General features: G+C 29.3%; 2 protein-coding genes across 6 annotated transcripts in view; one reads left to right on the forward strand and one right to left on the reverse strand.

The window, feature by feature from the left end:
- LOC123290568 (innexin inx3) overlaps window positions 1-9,945 on the forward strand; it is a 28,710-nt gene extending 18,765 nt beyond the window's left edge. For 2 of the 5 annotated variants that reach the window (XM_044870805.1, XM_044870806.1), the window contains exons 2-6: window positions 5,798-5,973; window positions 7,154-7,356; window positions 7,431-7,649; window positions 8,719-9,114; window positions 9,684-9,945. In XM_044870805.1, coding sequence (XP_044726740.1) covers window positions 5,811-5,973; window positions 7,154-7,356; window positions 7,431-7,649; window positions 8,719-9,114; window positions 9,684-9,875 — 1,173 coding nt within the window. In that variant the 5' untranslated portion in view covers window positions 5,798-5,810 and the 3' untranslated portion in view covers window positions 9,876-9,945. Of the gene's footprint in view, window positions 1-3,715; window positions 3,772-5,537; window positions 5,615-5,797; window positions 5,974-7,153; window positions 7,357-7,430; window positions 7,650-8,718; window positions 9,115-9,683 lie in introns of those variants that run through there. The other 3 variants (XM_044870804.1, XM_044870803.1, XM_044870807.1) reach the window with 3 other exon arrangements.
- LOC123290449 (dedicator of cytokinesis protein 3) overlaps window positions 1-24,735 on the reverse strand; it is an 88,152-nt gene extending 63,417 nt beyond the window's left edge. Inside the window, exons 1-3 of the mRNA XM_044870629.1 lie at window positions 24,675-24,735; window positions 13,767-14,044; window positions 13,120-13,268 (exon numbers count right to left, since the gene is read on the reverse strand). Of these exons, the coding sequence (XP_044726564.1) occupies window positions 13,120-13,268; window positions 13,767-14,044; window positions 24,675-24,735 (488 nt within the window). The remainder of the gene's footprint in view (window positions 1-13,119; window positions 13,269-13,766; window positions 14,045-24,674) is intronic.
- Window positions 24,736-24,945: the final 210 nt, after the last annotated feature.

Here is a 24,945-nt window from a genome sequence, read left to right on the forward strand (position 1 = left end):
TTTTCTACAAATTTTGATCGAAACTTTTTTTTGTACGTTGAACCGTTTTTGAAATAGGGTGAGTGCAGAATATGGAGCGCTCGGCTCGAGAAGAAACGAGATATTCACACAAAAAAAACACATTTCCGCGACGTTTGACCTTGAATATCTAAGGACGCGCACGCATGACCATATGTGACTTTTGAGACAATATTTGTACTCTCAAAATAAAGGTTTGTACAAAAATTCAGCTTATTTCGTCAGACTCCGAGGTGAAACTCTGATGATGAAGATGATTGGAGTATATTGAGAGTCTGTGTTAACAGTTGAAGTAATTAAAATTACTTACAATTTTATTAAATTAATTTTTGGGATAATTGTGCATATTATCATTAATTTTGGATGTAATTTAATATAATTATAGACCTTGAATTCTATAAATCCAGAAGCTGATAATGAAATTTACGATTAGGTATTCCTTAATCATTCTTTAATGATCTTGGAAGTCAAGTATTAAATTGCTTCTGTGCTTCTGTAGAGAGTTTAGATACTAAAACACACGATTATATATCTCATTAAAAATGCAATCACTTCATTGTAGAGATATCTTAAAAAATTTTTTACTGTCTTATCATGTATTTCTTTTTTATTTCTGTCAATGGAATCTCATATTATGAATATTTAAAGAAGTTTCAAATATCATTTGAATATTGTCGTTTAAAAAAAGTTTCTAAAATCTTCTTCTCTCCAACAATCTGCTTAGTTATGGAGAATAAATGCTAAAAATTTCCTATATAATCCGTCAGCACTCGTGTCATATTTATATCAGAAGTGCTTTTTTAATTTACTGAGTACGATTTATATTAAACTAACGAAAGTACACGAAAAGATCCGAAAATTTCTGAAGTTAATATTTTTTTTACAACTTTCCTTTCGTAAAAATAAAAGATAGTTTTATGTTTTAAATCGAGCGTGATCAAAATGCTCATGTGTTAATTTCTTAATTTAATTATTAATCTAAAGAGGTTTTTACATCATTCAAGTTTTACTGTAATTGTTTTTTTTTTTTCTTAATTCTCATTCATAAAAAAAATGATTTTAATTCTTAGAAATTCCAATTAAAAATGAATTTTATTGTTTATGCAATTTTTAAACGCATCGTTCTATTTTTTTTTACTAAATTCTCAAAATTAACGTAAATTTTTTTGTAATTGTGGAAACTGGAAAAGCAGTTACAATAATTACTTTATACATTAAAATAATTCGCCGTGTATTTTTTTTTGCAACTCTACGATTATTTTAATGTTTTGTTATTAATTTATGAGAGATAATGTTTACATATTTTCTATAAAAGATAACAAAGAATGCTGAAGAAACAAAAAAAAAAAAAACGTCTTAAGGCAAATCGAGCACGATATCGGCCGTTGATTATTCACAAGCAAAATTGAAGTTTTAGACCATTTTTACAATACACGTTAATTTAAACGGACGCATGTTATGATTACATACTAAATAGAGGTGTACCGTGCGTTAAAATTGACGCCTGAGTGTCCAGCTTTAACGTGTTTTGATACCAGAACGAAAGATTTACCAAAAACTTAAATTTTGTATGTCAATTAATGAGTATTAAATACGACTTCTGTATAAATTTCAAGTCGATTCCCCGTACAGTTTATGCTAAATTAATTATTTAAAAAAACAGCTCTTTTTACTTGGATGTATATATGAAGAAGTCGTAATAATTGTTAGTTTTTAGCCAATAAGAGCTTTTAAAAAATGTTTTACCATTTACATAAAAAACTTGTATCAATATTCTTCAAGTTTTAAGCTTTAAAATCATATCAAAATTAAGAACTGTGCATAAAAATGAAAAGCTGTTTTTCGGTAAAAGCACTGGCTTTGATAGTTTATTTCTCCTAAACCGTACATAGACACGATAAGAATTTTTCACAAAAGATGTGTAAAAGTATTATTAATTGATAATTAAAATTTCAAATCTTTTGGATCATTTTCAATTTTACAATATCGACACTTAAGCTTTTAGAAACACAAAAAAAATTATCGGTGTACAAACACAGTTGAGAAAGAATCAAGCTTTATTTAGAGGATAACGTGATAGTACAACCTTAAAAATATCATATTTAGCTAATAAAGAATAAAAGTTAAGACTATTAGCATGTCTTATATAAAATATTTGTAATGAATGTAAAGTACATCTCTTTAGATTGAAATAATTCATGTTCGTTTATTTTATATTTTATCATAAATTTAATTTAAATTATTTTCTTAAAATAAAATATATTCGTTTTAGATTCGAATTTACAGCTTTAATAAAAGCTTCCAACATAGTAGAGTCAAATCGCAAAACCAACCACTTTTTTGTGTTTGACTATTGACTGAGAGGCTGTGGGTTCGAATCCAGGCCGCGGCAGTCTGATCAATTATAATTCATGGGGCATTAAATTGATCACACTCTGTCGTCGCTTGGATAAGAACGAAGTAATCAACTCCAGCCACATTATAAATTTAATTGTATATTCGAATATAGTTTAAAATTATTAAATATTATAAATAATGATGTGGGTGGCCTCTGCTATAGATGAATGTCTGAAAAATGGAGGTTAAACCCCATTATTAGTATTATTATTTTCTATATTTCAAACAAGATACAAAAATAGTTATGGCGAATCTCTATTGGTTTTTCTGAAGTGATAATTTTTTCGTTTAAACAAAAATTTCTGGAAAATAATATTTAATTTTCACTTTCCATGTTAAATTGAAGTAAAGTTTACCTAGTAAAAGAATACGGTAGCTGCCTGATGTCGAATTCGCTAAATTACGCATAAAAATGTAAAACTAGACTTGAAGCCATGACAAAATGTGAAAGTGAAATTAAAATTGATTAAAAAACGAAGAAGTTATAAACAATCAAAGATTGTTGGTCATCTCCTTTTAGCAAAACAAAGCTTTATATGTATCTATTCTCTATGGTGATATCGGGCATTGGCGTCACTAACCTATATCTTCGTCTTTGTTTAATTAGGAATTTTAAACGATCAAGATCTAAATTTTTCTTTTTACTAACTTCACTTTTTTCTCGTGATGTGAGAATTCTTCACCTGAAGGGACAACTTAGTCAACATACCCTATTTCATAGGTGTCTTTTGTATTTTTTTTAAACACACTCAAATGGTGACAGACCAGAGTCAATGGCAAAAAAGAGGACAAAAATTATAATATGTCTACCATGATTTAAAAATAAATAAATTATTCCGTAACGAAATGATTCCAAGATTCCAAGTAAATTGCTTTTTTAAAATGACACTTTATGATGACGAAATTCTGAGTATACAACAAATATACTTTCAAGTATTCAGTTATATATTATTATGAAATTCAAATGTAATTTACTACTACTGTTGTGATGTAGATCTTTTTTTTAGAGACTCTATAGAGAGTAGAGGAGGTAAAATCATTTTACAACACACACGGACTCTAAAGTGATTGTTACTTGAAATAAATAATCAGTGCATGTATGTATTTATTGTTGTATGGTCGTCGTTCGGTCATAATACCTACAATAATATGACCAAAGACTAAAGACTGAAAGCAATATTATTTAACAAAAATATTATTACATAAAATAATAACTTATGTTTTGTGCATTGAATATTATTATTCAATAAATTTTAAATGCAATAATAATTTATTAAAATTATGTGAAATATATATATGTATAAACTTTAGTGCCTTTTGTGGATATAATAATTTAAAAAAATTTATAGCTAAAAGGTATGTTCACATAAATTTTAAGTTAAGAGAAAGAAATGTAATTAATAAATTTGTACAGTTTAGTTATGGTAATGAAAATTTATTAGTTTTGTTTACGAAATATTGCTGTTTTGATAAGATAGTTTATGTGATTTTTTGAGTTTAGTGAGATTATGGAAGGATTTATCCACGGAAAAGTATATTCAATTGCTTAAATCATTGGTGTGTCGTCAGAAAGTGTATATTATTTCAAATTCATGTGCTTTTTGTATGTTTACGAATGAAATAACGGTTATCAAACAGGTGTCCATTGTTATGACTCTCAAGTAATGTCGTATCACTCATTACTAGCTCAAACCCTCAATTGGCCAAGAAACTTTTTTGAGACCCACTTTGTGACTATTGGAGATGGGTTCTTAATGTCATCAAAAATAAAAATTCAAAAAATTTGTCCTGAAACGGTCTTTTTTGACAGGTTTTTTTGAAAAATTTTGAAAAAAAGGTGGTTTTTTGGGAAAACTATTGATTTTCGCTGATAACATTAATTGGAAAAGTTAAAGATAATTGAAAAATACGTATTTTGAGCCAAGATTCGATCATGTATCTTTTAAACTTGAAATTTTTATATTGACAAATTTTTTCTCGGAAACGGCGGGGTTGTGTATCTTCAAAATAATGAAAATATTATAGATGCAAATTTGGTAACGAAAATCGATATCGTAAAAAAATATTCTATGAAATTGTTTCTAATAGTTTTTTTTTTTCGATATCTCTAACCATCTCTGAAGCTATACAAAATATTAAGAACCAGCCCTATTTGTCAATTTGTAGTAGGCAGTGTTAAAATTTTGATTTCGATTAAGTATCTTTACAAACGTGACCCATCACCCTGTATGACTGTGTAAAATTTCAAATCGATATTCCTATAAATAACGAAAATATGAGGGTGTCTTCATCTTAAATGCGACACACTGTATATCTTTTCTGCCTTCTTTAATATAAAAGATAAATTTTTTTTTTTTTCAAAATAAATCACGTTGTAGACAACTTTTTATCAATTTTATGCAAAGGTCAACAAAGATGACTTACAAAACGCGATAAATTATTTTATATTCTTCTGAAAGGAAAAATATATCAATTGTTTCAAGTCGCTTGAGGACTAGTAAACAGAAAATCCCTACATATTATAAATGTGAAAGTAAGGATGTTTGTTTGTTTGTTTGTTATGCTTTCACGCAAAAACTAGCGAATGGATTTGAATGAAACTGTGCAAAAATATGGCTCATATTTCAGAATAACACATGAGCTATAATTTATAGAGATATATATATTTTCTCCATCTATGATCATCAGTTTGAACCATAAATTAAAGATTTCTGTACAAATTTAAAATAGTAAATGTAAAACAATTCATGGCCATCTTTTCTGAAATACTCATTGAATTATGGACTATTTTACACAAAAAAATTGAAAACTATGCATATATTTTAGCTATGTAAAACAATCCCTTCAAATATTATAGAAGGGGAATAAGTGAGATCAAGAGAGGTGGAGGCTATACAGCGATGGTTTTTTTTTTTAAGTCATGCGAAGCGGGCGGGTATTAAGCTAGTAAAATAATAAAAATCTAACCAATTAATCGTCGACTACTTCAATCTATATTATGCAAATTAAAAACTATTTATCATACAATCTAAATTGACCTTATTTTTATATTCAATACGTATTTTAATTTCTGTGTCTTATTCAGTTGCTTATCAAAGTGTTTTTTCAAAAATAAAAATGCAATAGAACAAAAAAAAAAAAAGAACTGACTGCGTGGGTTCAATAAATAATTACAAACACATACACAAAGGTGCTGTAGGTAATAAATTTTACAAAGACGATACTTTAACCGGTTTCCATTTAATCAGAAGTTGATTGCTACTTTTAAACTATAAAAAAAAAAACGTTTGTCTATGTTTTTAAAAATAAAAAACTTAGGGAAAAATCAATTGATAGCCTTGAATTGCAGTTTTATTTAATTAAAAATTTTTTGTTGTTGCAGATTTTGAAACAATATGGCGCTACTTGGTATGGTGTCGGCTTTAGCCGGCTTTGTTAAAGTACGATATTTAATCGATAAAGCTATTATTGATAATATGGTATTTCGTTGTCACTATCGGATCACATCAGCGATATTATTCTTGTGTTGTATTATTGTTACGGCTAATAATTTGATAGGTATGTATTGTATGAGATATTTCGTAATCACTTTTAATATTAACAATAAAATGTTTTTTGATTGAATAATAACGGTCACAGATGGTCTGTTTTGTCTCATGAATAAAAACAATTAATCAAAATTAATTGAGGTCTGTTTTATATATTTGTCAGATGTGTTTATATTTTCTTTTGCCTGTTTTAATCCGTCAGCACCTTAGACCATTAAGTTACATAGACTGAGCGTCAAACTATTTTAAGCGTGCCAACATTTGAGATAATTGCTTAGGTCAAATCCATCATGGCGGCGGTGTTGAAATGTCAAAAGTGTTGTTGTCATACTTGTCATTGTAGATTCGTAAGAAAAAAGTCAAAAAACGAAAAAGTTCAGTGAAATCACAATGGATTAAAAGTAAAACATTTTGTGATATGAAAATTTGACATTCAATGTCTTTTTTTTTATAAATGCCTCTATATTTTTTTGATAAGTGTCCCTAGTTGACCCAAGCAATTACCTCAGGTGTTGGCATACCGCTCACTGTTTGGAAAGACAGGGCGATGCTCAGTTTATGTACTATAATGTCAATAGTCAGCACTCACATCAACCGTTCTGTTTTCTTTAGTCGCGTGATGAATCATTTGCTCACGTATGCTGCACATGCGTCAAATATTTCGCGAGTATCTAATAACGCTGTACTCTAAATCAATTATCAGACTTTAGTCGCGTAATAGGCAGGGCGCCATATTTTTGTAATCCCAGGACATTTAGAATTAAATATTTAGTTTCGAGAAACAATGATTTGAATGAAATTTGTTTAAATATTTAAAAAATGTACAGTGGACCCCCGATAATCCGACAAACGTTTTGAAGGGTAGTGTCGGATTATAGAGAATAAAAAAAAATAGTTCGAATTACAAGGGGCGCCGGAAAGACAGGGGCCGGATTAGCGGAGGTCCACTGTATTACATTTATTGTGAGCTTCTGACGTTCATAGTTCAAAACTTTACTTATTACTCGATGGACGAAGTTTAAAGTGCAAAAATTGTAAAGCCCAGTTAATCGAGCTTCGATAATTAACTTCCGCTATGTTATTTTATTATACATTGATTCGATTTTGATAAGCTTTTTATTCATTGACAAGGACAGGGAACTGGTGAAGAATTAATAGTAAATTTTATAAATTGTATGTTTAATTTTTAGGGGATCCAATACAATGCATAAACGATTCAGTGCCTGGTCATGTAATAAACACATTCTGTTGGATAACATACACTTTTACGATGCCAGGATTATATAACAAACCAATTGGAACACATGTTCCACATCCGGGTCTTGGTAATGATCTTGAAGAGAAACAATTTCATAGTTATTATCAATGGGTGCCATTTGTGTTATTCTTCCAAGTAAGTATTGAAAAAACATTTCGTAACTTATTTATTTTCTGGCCTCGTTAAATAATATGCGTATTTTTTTGTAGGGATTATTATTTTATGCACCACATTGGATATGGAAAAATTGGGAAGAAGGTAAAATTCGATTAATTTCGGATGGTATTCGTGGTACAATGATTGGTGGCGAACAAGAACGTGCTTTTCGTGCTGAACGATTAATTCAATATATTATGGATACTTTACACTTGCATAATACCTACGCTTTTGGGTATTTCTTCTGTGAGGCTCTTAATTTTATTAATGTGGTAAGTCTTCATTTTATTTAGTGGGAGGACTTTTTGCATCCCAATCCGATGAAATACTCTACTGTACTTTGATTAAGTTTTGAAGCATAATAGCTGTTAAAATTCTCCTGGTTCGTTTTCGAAAGAGCATATTGTTATTCTGTCTTTGTAAGTTTTATGAAAAATTCTTGAACCGCGTTGAGTGATTTTAGTTTTGTGGACGCAATCAGTATTTGGGAAGCTGCTTGCTTAAGAACATTGTGTGCTGTTGCCTTTAAATTATTTATAATAGTTTTCTGTACCCATTTTTTATCTAATACAGGGTGTTTTTTTAAGTTGGCATATGCTTGAACCTCGAAAAATAACTTTCATCGATAATAATGCTTCAAGCGAAAAATATTGGGTGTGCAGGCCCACATCTTACACAGAAATTAAACTTGACCTAGGTTTCCAAGCTCAATGAAAAGCTTAACCGGTAATCAATAAATGGTCACTTCAAATTAGAAAATGTAATTGATGGCAAAAGTAATATTTTTTGTTCGAAACATTTTTCCGCAAACCGTACAGTTTAGGCCAGAACGTACTGAAAAGTTTAATACAAAATTGTTATTTCGCATAGTTGTTTCTGCGAAATAAGGCACCTTTCGAAAAAATTTGTCCAATAAATTCAATAAAAGTGGTTTTTTTTTCTATAAAGACCGTTCAAGCATATGTCAACTTAAAATAGACAGCCTGTATATGAAAATTAAGCTTCCGTGTGTTTATGGTCGTAAAACTCGAAAAATAGCCGATGGATTGGCTTGAAATTTTCGCAGGTCGTTGTGTTTATATCCAAAAGTGTTTATACATACTTTGCATCTCGAAGTTATCACAGGAACGAATGTTTAAAAATAACTAAATGAAGGAATGGAAGTCATATAAATCTAGAATTTTTATGACTTCCAATTTTGAATTTAGAATTTCTTTAAAATCAGTAGATTCGTTCAACTGTTTCTAACGCTGGAACGTCGAAATTTTACTCTCTTTTCTTCTTACTTCTGGGGTTTTAACTTTTAGAAAATTGTTTGATGAAATTTTTCATTTTTTTTAGGTATTAAATATAATTTTCGTGGATAAATTCTTGGGCGGTACATTTATGTCTTATGGTGTCGACGTATTACGTTTCTCAAATTTAAATCAAGAAAATCGTACCGATCCAATGGTGCAAGTATTCCCGCGTATTACAAAATGTACATTCCATAAATTTGGAGCATCAGGGACAATACAAAAACATGATGCTATGTGCGTTCTAGCTTTAAATATATTAAATGAAAAAATTTATATCTTTTTATGGTTTTGGTTTATTATATTGGCTGTATTAAGTGGTTTAGCGCTTATCTATTCCGCTGCTGTGATTTTAATGCCATCAACACGTGAAGCAGTATTAAAACGAAAATATAGATTTAGTACACCAGATGCCTTAACAACGTTGATTAGAAAAACTCAGGTAAGATATTTTTATTGATTTTTTTTAATCACTTATCACAAACTGACGATACTTTTGAAAGAAGCCATCTTAGATATCTTTATCTTATATGAAACTAAACAATTTCATTATGGTTTGTAAATTTGTTAGCCTTGAAACTATTGGGATGTGTTTTGCAAAGCAAAAAGCATTTACGAAACCTCAAATAGATCAGGTGTTATGATTATTGCTGATTTGTGACATTCTTCTTGTGTGCGGGAATATCTGATAATAAGGCTCTCATAAATCTAGGCATTTATTGTTGTGAGAAGAGGGAGGAATGTGGCGATTTAACAAATCAACACCGAAACATGGTTTACTTAGTATGTGAATGATTTCGATTTTCAAACTATGAATTTTTAAGTTTTCCCTTTTATCGATAGTCTCCATGACTGCCTATCGTTTTTTTAGTCCTTTTTTAATTAACGAAGCGTTACAAAACGATCTTATTACACGATCACCTTAATAAATTCCCTAATAAATTAAAACTTCTTCAAATTACTTTCAGAATAAAAAAAAATTAACAAATTTTCTTTTGCAATTTTTTGCAGGTTGGAGATTTTCTATTATTACATTTATTGGGACAAAATATGAGTGTCTTAACATACAATCAAATAATGGACGAACTAAGTAAACGTTTAAGTACACGAACAAATTTACCATCAGCACCAAGTACACTAGAAATGAGTCCTATTTATAGTCCTGAAAAACGGGAGAAATTTGGTATAGAAACAGAAACATAAAACAGTATCATACCTACTTTATAAAAATAAAATAAAAAACGATGAAGCGAATCTGTGAAGATAAATAATTGAATATAATTTTTATTTTTGATTTTTAAAAAATTTAGAATTATAAAAAAAATATTTTAGTTTTTGCTTATTATGAATTATTATTTTTGATTTTTAAATTACAATTATTTTGTATTATATTATAATAACGCTGTGAAAATCAACTTTTTAAAATTTCCCCTCTTCTTTTTTGTATACCTTAAAATAATAATCGGGTGGTTGACTAATTTTTTCAAATACAGTTTATTGAAAGTATAAAGCTTTAAGGTAATTCGTCTGTTTGAGCAAATACGGTGAATGTTCTTTTTATTTGGGCCTGTTTTTTTGTAAACAGTTTTGGGGCCTCTTACGGGACAAAATTGTGAATTATTTCATTTTAAAATTGTGATTTTTAACACAGTACTTTATGGAAGAAATCACAATAATGTTAACTGTACACAAATTAATCGGTGATTGAGCTTCAAAAAAGTTACCAGCATGAAGAAAATAAAAGAAAACATCTAAAAACTTCGAAAACTATCCAAATTGGACGTATAAATTTTATCTTTTACAATATTTTTATAACATTTTATTACATTTACGTCATAAAAATTGCCTAGTTGACTAGTTGGATAGTCCTGTGACGGCCGGACTACTATAAATATCAGATTTAGCAATAGTACTTTATAAAATTGCACGAATTACTATTGCTTAATAATGTTTGTGAGCGAAAAAGAGGGAAAAATTGAGAAAATTAAAAATATTTAGTCGATATTTACGAATTTTTGATGTTTTGTTTCTCTCCTCTTTCTTGTAGGAAAGAGTATTCGTGACAGAGTAACTATTCAGGGAATTTTGCGTTATATTCGATGGCAACACTGAAATATGAATTTTATTCTTTTGACTTTATTTAACACATTCGAAAGCTATCGATATTGCCGATAACTTAAATGGCTGATAAAAAACATCTTAGGCGCAATATTATTAAAGTTTTATAAAACTGTGATAGAAAAGATCAGAACCAGTGAGGGCTACAATAAAATATCTCCCACAAAGAGCGATTTCCTGAACTCTGACTGTAGTAAACATCCCAGGTGGCAAACCAGACCGCAATTTTCAGCCAAACAAGAAAGGAAAGGTTTGGTAAACGTTGTTTTATATGACAAGTCAAAAAATAAAATCAACAAATTAATTACTGTCTTAACTTTTGAAAAATTAATCTTTACTAATGTTTTTAAAGTTATCTGTACTATGGCCTGCGGAGATAGAAATCTTTTTCGTCAATTAAAGGTATTCGTATTAGCGCTCGCTATAACTGCTTCAATTACAATGATAAATCGATTTTTCCTTTCATAGTCGAGCAATTTTATGTCGAGTTTGAAATAGTCAACTACCCTTTTTGTCTCTGAAAAATATTGTGTAGTTTTTCAAAATATTTTTACCTTCGAAGACAATTCTTAGGATTTTTCTTTTTAGATTATAAAAAAATTAACAAATTATAATTAATAAACAAATTTAATCTTTAGGTTATTTAAAAAAAATATTATTTAAAAAATTTCTTCACTGCAATCTTGACGTTTAATTTTTTATCAGAAGGATACTCGAAGATGCATTTACGGATGTAAGGAAACTTTTCATTTACGCTTAATTTGATTACGGAAAGCTGAATTTTGTTATCGAAGATCTCGGATCTCAATCGAAGTAATAAAAAAGGACTTTGAATGTAGTAATTTGTTAATCGAATTAAAATTTATTACAAAATATGTAATCATGTAATTATTTAGATAATTAATTCGATTCTTGTGTCCGTTACAACTAGTGTTAGCCAAATTCATATTTGTGCTACATCTGAGAATAAATTGATCATCCAAAAAGTTAGTGTCAAATGGAAAGAAACTTTTAAAGACTGATTCCAAAAAAAAAAAAAAAAAAATTGGGAGGTAAATATGCTCAAAAATAATTAAACGTCAAAAAAAACGCAGCCAAAATATCCTGCCATAGAGAATGAGATCTCTTTAGATTAAAAATTAGTCATAAATTATTAGATCTGTCTGCTGTGCTTTATAAAAAAAATAAACGAAGTGATTAAATCGATAAACAACGAAAATATTTTAAAACTTTTCCTGTGTCAAATATAATGTAATTATTTTTTCAAAATGAAAAAAAAAGACTGTATGAAAAAGTATTTTCTAAATAAAATAAAATTTGGCTTTATTTTCTCTACTTCAAATTATTTTGGGGGCAGATTAATTTTTATTTTTCAAATACATTCTAGTCCCTAAATAAAAAATAAAAAAATTATTTATTCTAAATTAAAAAAGTAAAACCGCTAATTTTTTCTTTTATACAGAACATATTTTTCTTACTTCATTCCAGAATTTCCAACATTCATTCCCTCATTTTTAAGTTTTTCTACTATTTTAATTAATTAATTTTGTAATTTAGTTAAAAGAAAATTAAGAACTTATGTTTATTATCAACCCTTTTCATGAAAAATATTTTGAAAATAAATTGTTTTAGTTAAGATATTTTGAGTATTTTTTTATTTTAGCCCAACATGAAACTTAGAACTTAGAAATTAGAGGATTATCAGGGAATATGGAAATCTCAAAATTATCCAAAACCCTTGTAACTGTAATAAATCATCATAAAATAAATTATCTCCGATAATGATTTATGGGTCTGCGGCCAAGCGCAGTTTTAGTGTATCATTTCAGAACGGCTGAAAATTTTATAGGTGTTAGCCAGTCCTCAATCTTAAACCTATTCCGCGTTCTCAAAGAGGACGATTTATAGTTTTTTGCGATTGCAGGATAACTACCCCCTCCCCTTAATTGACTTTTCAGCCTTTCTGAAATGTTTCATTTAAACTGCGCTTGGCCGCAGACCTATTAATCCTAATTGCAAAACTTATATCTGGCAGAATCTCCAGAAAATCTGTAACGAAAATCTCAACGATTGCATTTGTTCAAATATCTATTTCTCTGGATCACTGTTGCATCAAAGATACAGGGGACAATTCTGAAGAGTTTCCAATATCAAATACTTTATCTACGGATCTTGAAGAAAACTAATATTAACGAAAATAAGGAAAGAAAAGTGGGACATAAAAATTTGATTGAAATACTTGCCCGTGGGCTAAAACTGTAACATGTAACTTTCCATTTTTAAACTATTTGAAGAAGGAGTTTCAAAAGATAAGAAAAAGAAAACTTACCGATTACCGCAATCAATTTTGGATATAATTTTTAATTTTAGATCTCTAGTTTGATCGTGGGTTAAAGTTCCTGACATCAATTGCCGCCTCCATTCTAATAATTCACACATAGATTTTAAAAGTGATTTCACTTTCTCCTCACTATGACTCTAAAATGTACAAAAACAAAAAATCAATTAATTATTTTTTATCAAAAGTTATTAATTAGTGGACAAAAACAATGTTTTAAGGTTGAACGGATATTAACGCAATGTAACGATAAAAATCTGAACCTCCATCAAGTATTCGGACAAGGAACCAGGGCCCGATCTAGCTATTTAGCCACTTCGGGCAGAAATGATATTTCCCGCCTTCTACACTCATACCATATACAGGGTGCTTTTTTAAATATCGATAGCGAAAATTTTACTTTTTTTTGAAAACCTAGGCCACGTTTAATGTTTGCGTAAGATGGTGTTTTTTTCAGTGTTTTATTTTATTTGTAAATTATAATGAATTTTTCCATACAATCCCAGTTTTCGGAATAGCCCTGGTCTTATTGAGTCCCGATTATCGAGATTACTGTATATCATATTTTAAGAATTTGCCGCCCCACATTTGGGCCAAGGGACTTAATATATCATTAAATAAATTAGGTGAAAACTTACAATATACAATTTTTTCCATATAGTACCCCATTCTCGTAATACCAACGTAACTTCACGTATCACTGGCTCTTCTAATGGTACAACACTCTCAAATAAACCTTCATTATCTACTTTACATGGCTTTAAAAATATATAACTTTGTGGAAAAATGCCCTTAATCGAACGATTTTTTGTTGTGAAACCCCGATACCATCCAACGCATTCTTCTAATATTTGAACGGTATCACCAATTTCTAAAGGTAATCCATAACGAACATCACCACGCCAATTATAAATTGCTGTAACAAAAAAATGAAATAAATATTAGAAATTTTTATGGATAATAATAAACAAAAATTATAATAATTAGGAACAAAAAATTCTCGGAAACTTTGGTGTGATAGTTTTAATTTCTCATAAACTTTTTGCATTGCTTAAAATTTGGGATACTCTTTTCAAGATCGTAACTTTCTTCTTTACGGAAATTTTTATAATCGAGTACTTCTCTTTCATAGCGTATCAAATTTTGAAAAATTGTGTGGTAAGCTTAAAATGGATTTTTTTGTCCGGGCAAAATGATTATTGCCTTTCTTAACGTGGATACGACTCTATGATCTATATGATCTTTTCGTTTGTAATAGGTAAAGGTCACTTCGCTAATAGGTTTACATGCGCAATCGCAATCTGTTGGTGCATAAGTGAACGAAGTCGCTAAGCATGAGACGCATATACTAGCGTCATCTGTTGATAAATAAGTGAACCAAGCCGTTAAGTACGAGATCTGTGTACTAACAAGTAACGCCATCTGTTGAAGCGTAAGTAAATGAAGTCGGAAAGATCAAACAGTGAATTTTTTTTCAATTATTTTCCTGGGCAAATTTTCACTCATTTCAGATCGACTGTCAAAATCTACACATGGTGTTGGTATTTCTGCCGGGAAATGTGGGACAAGGGAATTTCCATAGATTATATATTCTTTTTTCCCCGGATTTCCGGATATAACCCGTGCTTGTGAAGTAAATCATTTAAAAATACAAATATATAAGTTTATATGGTTATGAAAATAAAAAAACAGCAACAATGATGATTATTATAGATCAAAATTGTAGCAAAACTAGGTGTGGACTGACAATAAAAATGCTGTTTTAATACCATAAATAATATTCTATACCATAAAAATATCTAAGCACAATGACGCGTTATTACTATTATCGGCGCCTTCATTTTTATTATATGTATGTGACTTAAACAGTTTCCATATTTAGTTCACCGGATATACTTACAACAAAGATTTACACAGGAAACATATCCAGAATATAAAATATTCATATCACAGTTATTACAATATGATTTTTTTTTTTTTGCAAAAAAAGTTATGAATGGAAAAAATCTATTAATAAAACCATAAACTACGCTATTTTGCGTCGTCATAACTCTTACAGTCAGTGATAAAAATGTATTAGCTAGTTCTTTTTCATCGATTGAGACACGTGTGTTCTTTTTTTATTTGTGGAAGTCTTATCGAAGGAAGGTATAGCGTATTACCAATATTTTTCACCTGTTCCTAAATTTTTGATATCTAAAAACATCTTGGCTTGGTAAAATTTTCATTCTTGTTACTTTTGCGATTGATATCTCTCATGTAATTAGCCTTTTTTCTCTGAAGATCAACAAAGATTCGCTTGATGGCAGCACTAGAGGGAGAGGATACATTGAAAAGCCTTTTCGATTTCCGTATGACAGAATTTAAATCCTCTTCAACACTTAATCAACATTAAATATATTGAGTTAATTGAATGTATTTTTTTAGAATCAGAAAGATGGTTAAAAAGCAGAGAAGGCTTCAAAGGCTTTTATGTGGGCTCCCCTCCACCATCTAATGCTTCCATTTAGCGGATCTTTTTTAATCTTCAGAGAAAAAAGGCTAATTCGTACATCTGGCAAACGTAGGGGAATTATTCATACTTCTTAGAGCAAATCTTTTTGACAACACTTTCTGCCTTAAGAACGGCTTAGATAACCTGTGATATCTCTTCCATGGTTGACCCAACAGAGCAAAATACGTTTGTCTAAAACAGTAATTGCGAAACTAGTTCTACCATGAAAGAAATAAGCGCAAAATTTACTGCCTCTTCTTCCCAGATATCTCTTTAGACAATTCCGTCCTTCTTTCTACGATTCAATTCCCTTTGTAGAAGATTTCTCACATTTATTCTGTGCTAGTAAGAGGAAACATGGAAACACTCGTTTCAAGTGAAGCATGAGAGCTTTTCGTTTCACCTTCTGTTGAATAAATAGGGGAATAAATAACTTCGTTATTTTCACGAAATCGACAATCGATACTGTATGGTCCAGAAGATGAGATATTGGTTCGAGAAGGTTACATATTTTGCCTAGAATACGTATGGCTTCAGTAGGTTAAGACGCGTGACAAGGATCCAAGAGACTCGGGTTCGACTCCTGGTATTTGTGTGAATATCGAAAAGTTACTTATCTTTATAGTTTACTGCATTGTATCATAAAAAACATAAATTATAATCGAAAGACTTTGATGTTTAAAATTTGTATACAAAATTTAGAGAACTAAAATAAATAAACTTATTTCAAGTTATTTAGTCCTAGAAGAAAAGCTTGGTATCTTGAGCAAGACTGTGAATTGAATGAGAAACCTTCCTCATGTTTACAAAATCAAGATATTTTTACCAAGTAGTCTAATTAGAACGAAATATTTTTATATTTAACTGTAGAAATTATACAAACTTATTTTTTTCTAAAACATTTTATTTACTCCATAAACCATCTGGACTCTCGTAAAAAAAATTTTTTCATAAACATTTCAAAAAACGGGTTAACAACCAGAAAATTTTTATACACAATTTTATATTTATAAAAAAAAAAAAAAGAATTTTGCATAAATATTTATTATAAATGTTTGTAAAAACTGTACCTACTCAACTAACTCTCCATACAGATTTAAATGTAATTTTATCGTTTAAGACATCTGGATAAAATTCTAAGGAAACACAATAGAAAATAAAAAAAATCATTTATTACGACTCTAAATACAGTTTGTATTTTTTAGAATTGTATATACCCTTAAATACCTACGTGCTTTATATTCAAAATGCATACAGGTTGGACGATTTTAATCTATTATGGATAAATAGCTCTTTTTGTAGTTAACCAATCAAAAAATAAGTTGTTAAAAGGTTGTATAGTTTGATGAGGGACATCATCTTCTGACATTAGTTTATATTTATCAATTTAGATCCGACAAAGTAAGAAATCGAATGATACTTTAAAGTAGAAAGTTGATCCTCATAAAAAACAAACATTTTTTCGAAAATCGTCAACTTTCGGAGGAAGTGATTAAGAAATATTTCATTATTGTATTTAATTGAAATAAAATAAGTTTTTAGCCGTAAAAAAATCTTAAAATTGAATCATAATCAGCTACAAATGATAGGTTATTTCAAAAACAAAGTTCACCATCTTTGACTCGGAAGACGCCCTTGTAAAATAAAATTATACCCAATTTCTTCTCTCCCTCAGGCTATAAGGATACCTGGATTTTACCTCTTTTTAATATTAGAGTCCACTCTGTATTGAATTTGGGTAGGTTTTGTTTAATGACTTCAAGCGAAAGGGAGGCGAAAAACTACCAAGCAGGCCACCATGTGGTTAAAATTTTAAACCAACGGGAGCTATAATCAAGAATAAAACAATGGAGTATATTTTACTAAAAAATATACGTTATCAGTATGAAAATATTGCTCATTATCTATTGGGAGGAACAGGGAAGGTTTTGTATATACAGTTCTAAAAAATACAACCTGTTCATATACACTGATATTTTACAAATGATAATGCATCCACAAGATTTTGGGTGCATTTTATAATAATGCCTTTTTATTGTAATTATATAATCCAGTCAAATTGTTACATTTCTTAGCAAATAAGTTTCGATTTAAGCATCAATTTCGTAGATTTTTGTATTATTTAAATACGTATTTCGACTACCAAGTAGTCATCATCAGTGAGAAAATTAGTAAATTTCCAGGTATTTGTGACTGTGACTTATCCAGCAACAATTTTGGCAAGCAGATCGTACTGGGTTATTTTTACTTGGAATTTCAAAACAATTTCCGAGCTTCTCATTTCATTTTTAACCCCCGAAATAAAAAAAAGGGGTGTTAGAAGTTCGACCGCTATGTGTATGTGTGTCTGTCTGTCTGTCTGTGACATCGTAGCGCTTAAACGGATGAACTAATTTTGATTTTTTTTGTTTCGTTTAAAAAGTAATTTAATGAAAAGTGTTCTTAGCTACATTTCAAGTGCGAATTCAGGGTTCCATACCGAAAAAAAATAAAAAAATTTCGATGATCTTTAAAATCGGCTCTGATGGAAAAGGCTGTAAGAGAAAAGATAATTTAATGGAGAGTGTTCCTAGATATGTTTCAAGTGCGAATTTAGGATTCCGAACACAAAAAAAAATTGGTCGAGGGTTTTTAAAATTTTTTAAATTTCACTTGATGCCGCTTTAATTTCTTTAATTTCTCATAGAAACAGGTCCTTTATTGACAACTGATAAGACCTAAAGAGTTTATTTTAGCTATGTATACGAATACGATATATTTTCGCACTTCTTAATTAAAATTACAAAAATTGTATCCATATGCGCAATATGTTTCGAATATAGTCAAAAATAAAGTACACATAATTTCTATTTATATTAATTTATGTATTTTCTAACAATAAATTTAACTGCAGTAAATAAATATCGTTGCCTTTATATTCTGACTTCGTAGTAAACTTCATAAAATAAATATATATGTGTGTTATTATTATGAGTATGGTGTTGAGTTTTTAATTATCTTTACATCTGTGTGTAGGTTTTACTCAATGAATTTGAAAAAACCTAAGAAACTCTTCTTTCACTATCATTCATGAATACAAAATGAAATATTTCTTATGAAAACTACTTTTTTGTTTTTATAAATTTTATATTTTAATGTAATATGCTTTCTTTTTTTTCATTTATTTTATCACCTACAACAAGAAATCTTACAAAAAGACAAAAAAAAACTTGTAAAAGAAATTTTTTTATCAAGTTTCTAGTTTTTTTAGCGTCATGAAACTTTGGAACGGAGTACTTTTCTAATTCACTTAATTTGTGGAGAAGATTAGTAAAAAAAAACTATACTATATAACAAAACTTGGTCGTTTTGTGACATAAACACCTTACCTTATAGTCTATCACATGCCATCAAAAATGTACCGACTTGATACATTTAGTACAGTCAAAGATGTAATAAGGAAAATGAAATTAACCGCTCACTTATCGCTAAAACCTGGTGGAATGTCTTCCTTGGGTGTCAAATATCATTCGTAAGTCATGAGTTAGTTGCACAAATGTTTCTATTTGTTAATAAACAATAAAGTGTTAATCAAATGAAAAACAGTTTATGTAAAAGTATGTAAAAAAAAAAAATTAATAAATAGGCAACTTGTATTACGTATATGTTATACATAATCATCAGGAATAACCATTCAAGTCTTTCCTAGTATTTTTGAGTAAAATTTTAAAGACGTCAAGAGATAAGTCATGTCACAAATAGTTTCCTCTAATTAAAGTAAATCTTATCTACTTTTGTGCATTTTCTAAGAAGTTCAAAGAGAGTGTTTCGAGATTTGTGGTAAAAATCTGGAAATCACTCCCTTTCACGGAAATAATTTGATTAACTTTTTCAAATACTCAGAAAACAAACCATTGACTTTAATAAATTAATTAATTAATAATATAATTAAATAAATTTTATATTCTTGTTTTTAAATCAAATCAAAACTGTCGTGTCGTTGTCACCAAAGACATAGATGATTAAAACAAAACCGCAATAGTCCCTACTTAATTTGATTTATTTCAACATTTATAATTTGTTGTGATAAAACTGTATATGATTGTTTTAATAAATTTATGTAGGTATTGTAGGTGATTAATAAAAATGTTTATTGTTTAAGCAAGGGTGTATTCAAATTTCTACTTATTTTTTGTGTTACACCAAATTTACACAGCGCGAGTAGAAAAATACTTGTCAGGTTATTCAATTGTCTTTGAGAGTAGAGTTCGTACAAAACAAAGTGGCACTGAACAAGAGAGAGTGTAGATACGAGTGCACATACATATACATCATACACTCTCTCTTGCTCGGTGCCACTTTGTTTTGTACGAACTCTATCTTCCAATACAAGAAGCAATCAAAAAATTTCTCGGGTATTTGAACCGAAAAAAGGTTAAAAACTGCAAGAGTTTGAAGCTTAACAGAAAGTTTGTATGGTTTCTGACGAATATGTGGAAGCTATAGGATTAAAAATCGCCAATAACTGCAAAACTTTTTCGAGAACTCATATAAGTTATCAGCCAATATTTCCAGAGTCGCTTTTCTATAGATTTAGTATGTTTTCTACGTGGTAAACCCTCGACTACAAAAGAGAGGTGCTATAAGTTTAATGTATCTGTGTGTCTGTCTGTAGCATTGTCCAACTCCTAAACGGATAAATCGATGTTCTTGACATGTAATTTGATTAGGAGTGTTCTTAGCTAAGTTTCAAGTGCGGGTCTAGGGTTCCGCACCTTATAACAACTACAAAAGAAGTGATTATCTCAAACGGCTGAGCAGATTTTTTTTAAACAGCTAAGATCACTCTTGATCAAATTACTTTTAAAAAAAACCAAGTGTTTCTCAAAGTGGGCGATAACGCCCCCTTGTGGGTGGATTACAGGCCTACAGTAAGGCTAATTTGAATTGGATAAATGTAACAGGATAAAAGTGATATAACACCCTTTGAGGGTTCTGAAGAATAATTGATTCTCGAAGTGTGTGGTAGACGAAATAAGGCGAACCCATCAGACTTAAATTTTAGTCAGGGGTTTCATTAAATTTTTAATTTATGTGTTATTATAGCTTCAATATGCTCTGCAACAAAACTTTTGACAAACTGACGTAAAAAATTTCTTCATATTTCACTTTTAATTAAGATTTAGTCCGGCTGTTTGTGCAAATGCGGTAAATGTTCATTTTTATTTGGGGGGGGGGGGGAGGTAAATGATAGTTCAAAGTCCCTTGATCCACAATAATGTTAATTGTACAATAAAATGCATAAAACTAGCAAAAACTAGCCAAACTGACGTATACATTTTATCTTTTACGATATTTCTATAGTATTTTAATTAATACATTTAAGTGATACAAATTGCCTAGTTGACTATTTATGTGACGGCCGGACTACTTTAATCCGATTAAAGCAGACATTGCTATACACTGTCTGCATGCCAAGAATGCAATCACATAAAATTTGCATTGGAAAACACCCAATAACTAATAGTTTTTATCCACCTACTCGTTTCTCTTATTTATTCATTTAATGACACCTCAAACAGCACAATCTAACTAGAAGTGTTTTTCTATTGTTAAGTGTGTTGTCGTATGATTAGATTCATTAATTAATAGTAATGTTGTAACTACAAAATACATTGTTTTATTGATAATAATAATTAATATTTAAAAAAAAAAAGTACAAAAGAATTATTTTAATTAAAACATTTATTAAAATTACATGTTGAGAGTGATGTATTTTATTATTGTTTTTTATTATTTAAAACAAATTCCCTACAATATTTCAAGGAATACTTATTTACAAATGTTTTAATTTATATTAAGTATTATTTATTATTAAATTATTTAATTAGTAACACACTGACATTCATTACTAAATGTTTTATCAGGTTTTTAATTACTTTTATTTATTTTGTTTATTTATGTTTTTTTTTACGTTTAAATGTTTATAAATAGAAGTGCAGGAGCTGCGTTAGCTAAGTGAATTCCTTCAAAGATTGAAAAAATGATTCATTTTTCTTAAAATCGAATATTGCATTTTTAATTTTTCAAGAATTTTTATTTCGAAAGCTAAGCGTCTAGATAAGAATTCACAGTGTGATAAAAAAACTATCTAAAATATTTAGACAATCTTGTAGTTTATAATAATATCATAAAAATATAAGGTTGTCGATGATATCAAAACAAAATTTTAATTTAATTATGAGTTCATCGAAGATCCATCCATTTGTTGAACAGCGACGACTATTATTAGAGTATTGATGATTGAAGAGCGATATCTATATTATCAAATTTATAAGCCTCACTTGCACACAATATATTATATATTTTTGTAGTTGTGTGGTATTGTAAAGCCAAAAATAACTCATTACTTAACTACAAAGCCTGTATTTGGTTTATATGTATGTGGCGTACAAAAAACCAAAACTTTTTAACAATGCTGTAGGTTTACAAACATACCCCATAGCACCCGATAGCAGTTAAGGTAGAAATGATGTAATTCTGGAAGCAATCAAATGTATCATTGCATGAATTAAAATTTATTTCTGGACATTTGATTGGCAGTTAGTTTAAATAAATGATTTGTTATTTGTGTTCTTGTTTACAATGTAATAAGGTAACAATAATATTTTTAATCATTTTGTATATGTATCAATCATACAATTATAGATGACAGTGACGAAATTTTAATTTCCTAATTGTCATCATCACTAGTCACTACTATAAATATGACAATTTACAATCGTTAGGTTTATATTCATTCTTAAAATGGTTAAATTAAATATAAAATTCTTTCACACAACATAATTAAATTGACGGGTTATATGTAGTAGAATTTCGTTGAATGTCGAATGTACAATATTCTCTCCTACTTAAAAAATTGGAAAACTTTCATTAAACCAGGTTAAAAACTAAAGAACACTGTTTTTCCAGTTTTTCTTTTGTATAATTTTATAATTGACTGAATTATTTGTTGAAATACCATGTATAGAAAGAGTTGATTAATCTGTCACATTACACATACATACATGTCACACATACATAACCGATATTACCATATAATACATACCATACAATTTGCGCGTAATTTGCGCCGTTGCGGGTAAACAGTGATGTTTACGAAAAAATGTTTCAAACCAAAGTTGTTTATTTTTTTATAAGAAACATTTTTTACAAGATCAAATTGACCCATGTTGCTCATTTACGAATTCGACCTCACTTTTTACGTCCTGTGTATGCTATAAAAATTTCAGCTTGATATCTCTTTTCGTTTTTGAGTTATCGTGTTGACAACAGACAACCGGAAATTGACTAATTAGGTGATTTTCTGAACATCTATATCAAAATTTTTTGAATAGCATCAATATTTTTAAGCGTTACAAACTTGGGTCTAAACAAGCAAGAGTCTTGCAATTTTCTTGATATTGGTGTTGATGTATTCCTAGTTTTGAGATTTTGCGAGGATAAGTTCAAAACTGATTTTACTAATGTAGTAAGTTTTCAGTATCGTTGATTTTTCAACGAGTTTTTATTGCATCTCGAATTAAAATTGAATTTATTTTACCGGAAATATTCAATCTGTCACAATGTAGAAAACCAAATATAATAATCATAAACCACGTTTTATATACGTTGTCAAAGTTCATGAAGAAGAGTTTGGTTATTTTATTACAAACATGAAGACATGAACAGAGTAATAATAATTAAAATAATTGAATTGAACTCTCTCTATGAAAATACATCAGACATATACAATAACGATAGGAGGTATCGTAAATTCAATTTGTCTACTTGGCTTGACTACACTATCTCTACGTATAATGTTTGGAAGAGTGTGTGTATTCCTGTGTTCTGAAGAAGGTAGGTGGTGGGTTGGAAGAGGACACCTGTAGTGTTGTTACGTTGTTGGCAGGAAGTAGGTGTCTGCTTGTCTCCGTTAAAACTATGATGAATCTCAACGTAATATTCATTTTGCCTGTAGCGCGTTTTATGTCTACACTAACAATACATAGTGATTTATAACGATTGAGAAACTGTGTGGAATCTGAAAACTGATTGTCCACTCACCATGAAGATTTTTCACTCACTAAAAGATGTGTTCAAGTCAGGGGCGGATCATCTATAAGTAATTCGAAAGGACAATTAACTGATTATGTACCAGTAAGTTATTTGGTTAATTAACTGGTAAAATAAATTTCTGAATGATAAAATTAACCAAACATTTTTGTTTTCTAACGTGAACCTTTTTAATAGCTTACAAGTGATTAAAAAAATTATTAATAAAACTCGAATAAGAAAGTATTTGTAATTTGTATATCCCGCGTTATGCTTAATAGCTCCGGTAATACGTTATAGATATGATAGATGGCATTAAAAACTTTATTATATCATAGAAATCATTGAACGCTTTTAAGAATTTTTCGATGAAAAAAATCTGCATGAGAATAAAGTTGTTCTAATTTGAACAGTTTAGAATTATCGACAAGAACAAAGATAACATGAAAAAGCTAAATGTCATTAAATGTAAATTTACAAGCGAAATAAAAAAAAGTTTAGAATTTTGATGATTTCACGTTATTTAAATGGCTGTAGTGTCACTATACTCACAGCTCAACTATCTAGGTCGGGCATAGTTAAAATTTTAAACATTTTTCTACAATAAATTTTATTATCATGGTTGTTAAGAAAAGTGCTTACATAATAATGACTACATACGTAAAAATACATAGTTTATACGCTATGTATTTTTTAGAATTGTACATATACTTTGAAAATGTAGTTATCCCATAGTCAAATCAGATTATCTTAAAATACATTATCTACGGACATTAGAAAACATTGATTAGAAGTTATTATCTATCTATTTCCCTTCCTGAGCCTTTGAGAAGATATTATCTCCTTTCAAAAGACTCAATAATAAGGATAAACAATATTTAGTTCAGTAAACATGTTGAAAACGTTGGCTTTCACTATAGTGTGGTGATTGCTGAAGTTGTCACAATGAGTTAATACAAAGATTACGATAATAACTTACCGTCTTTGTGAGACTGTGATTTTGCAGCTCTTGCTTTACGAGTGGCACATTTCATCGGCATTCTTTGACTAATTTGAGCTACTGAAATTGAAATTATTCGCCATCAATTACTTTTACTCTTCTTGAGTACCTGACCATAAATCAAAGGATATTGGCCCCTTGTAAGACTTTACATATGAGACAGCTACCAACCAAATCTAATTTGACCGTGTGTGGAAAGAGAAGCTCTTTTATTTTCCGTATCCACAATTTTAAAAAATACATCCCGTAA

The sequence above is a fragment of the Chrysoperla carnea genome, chromosome 1 (assembly GCF_905475395.1).
Source record: "Chrysoperla carnea chromosome 1, inChrCarn1.1, whole genome shotgun sequence".
NCBI classification, from domain to species: Eukaryota; Metazoa; Arthropoda; class Insecta; order Neuroptera; family Chrysopidae; genus Chrysoperla; species Chrysoperla carnea.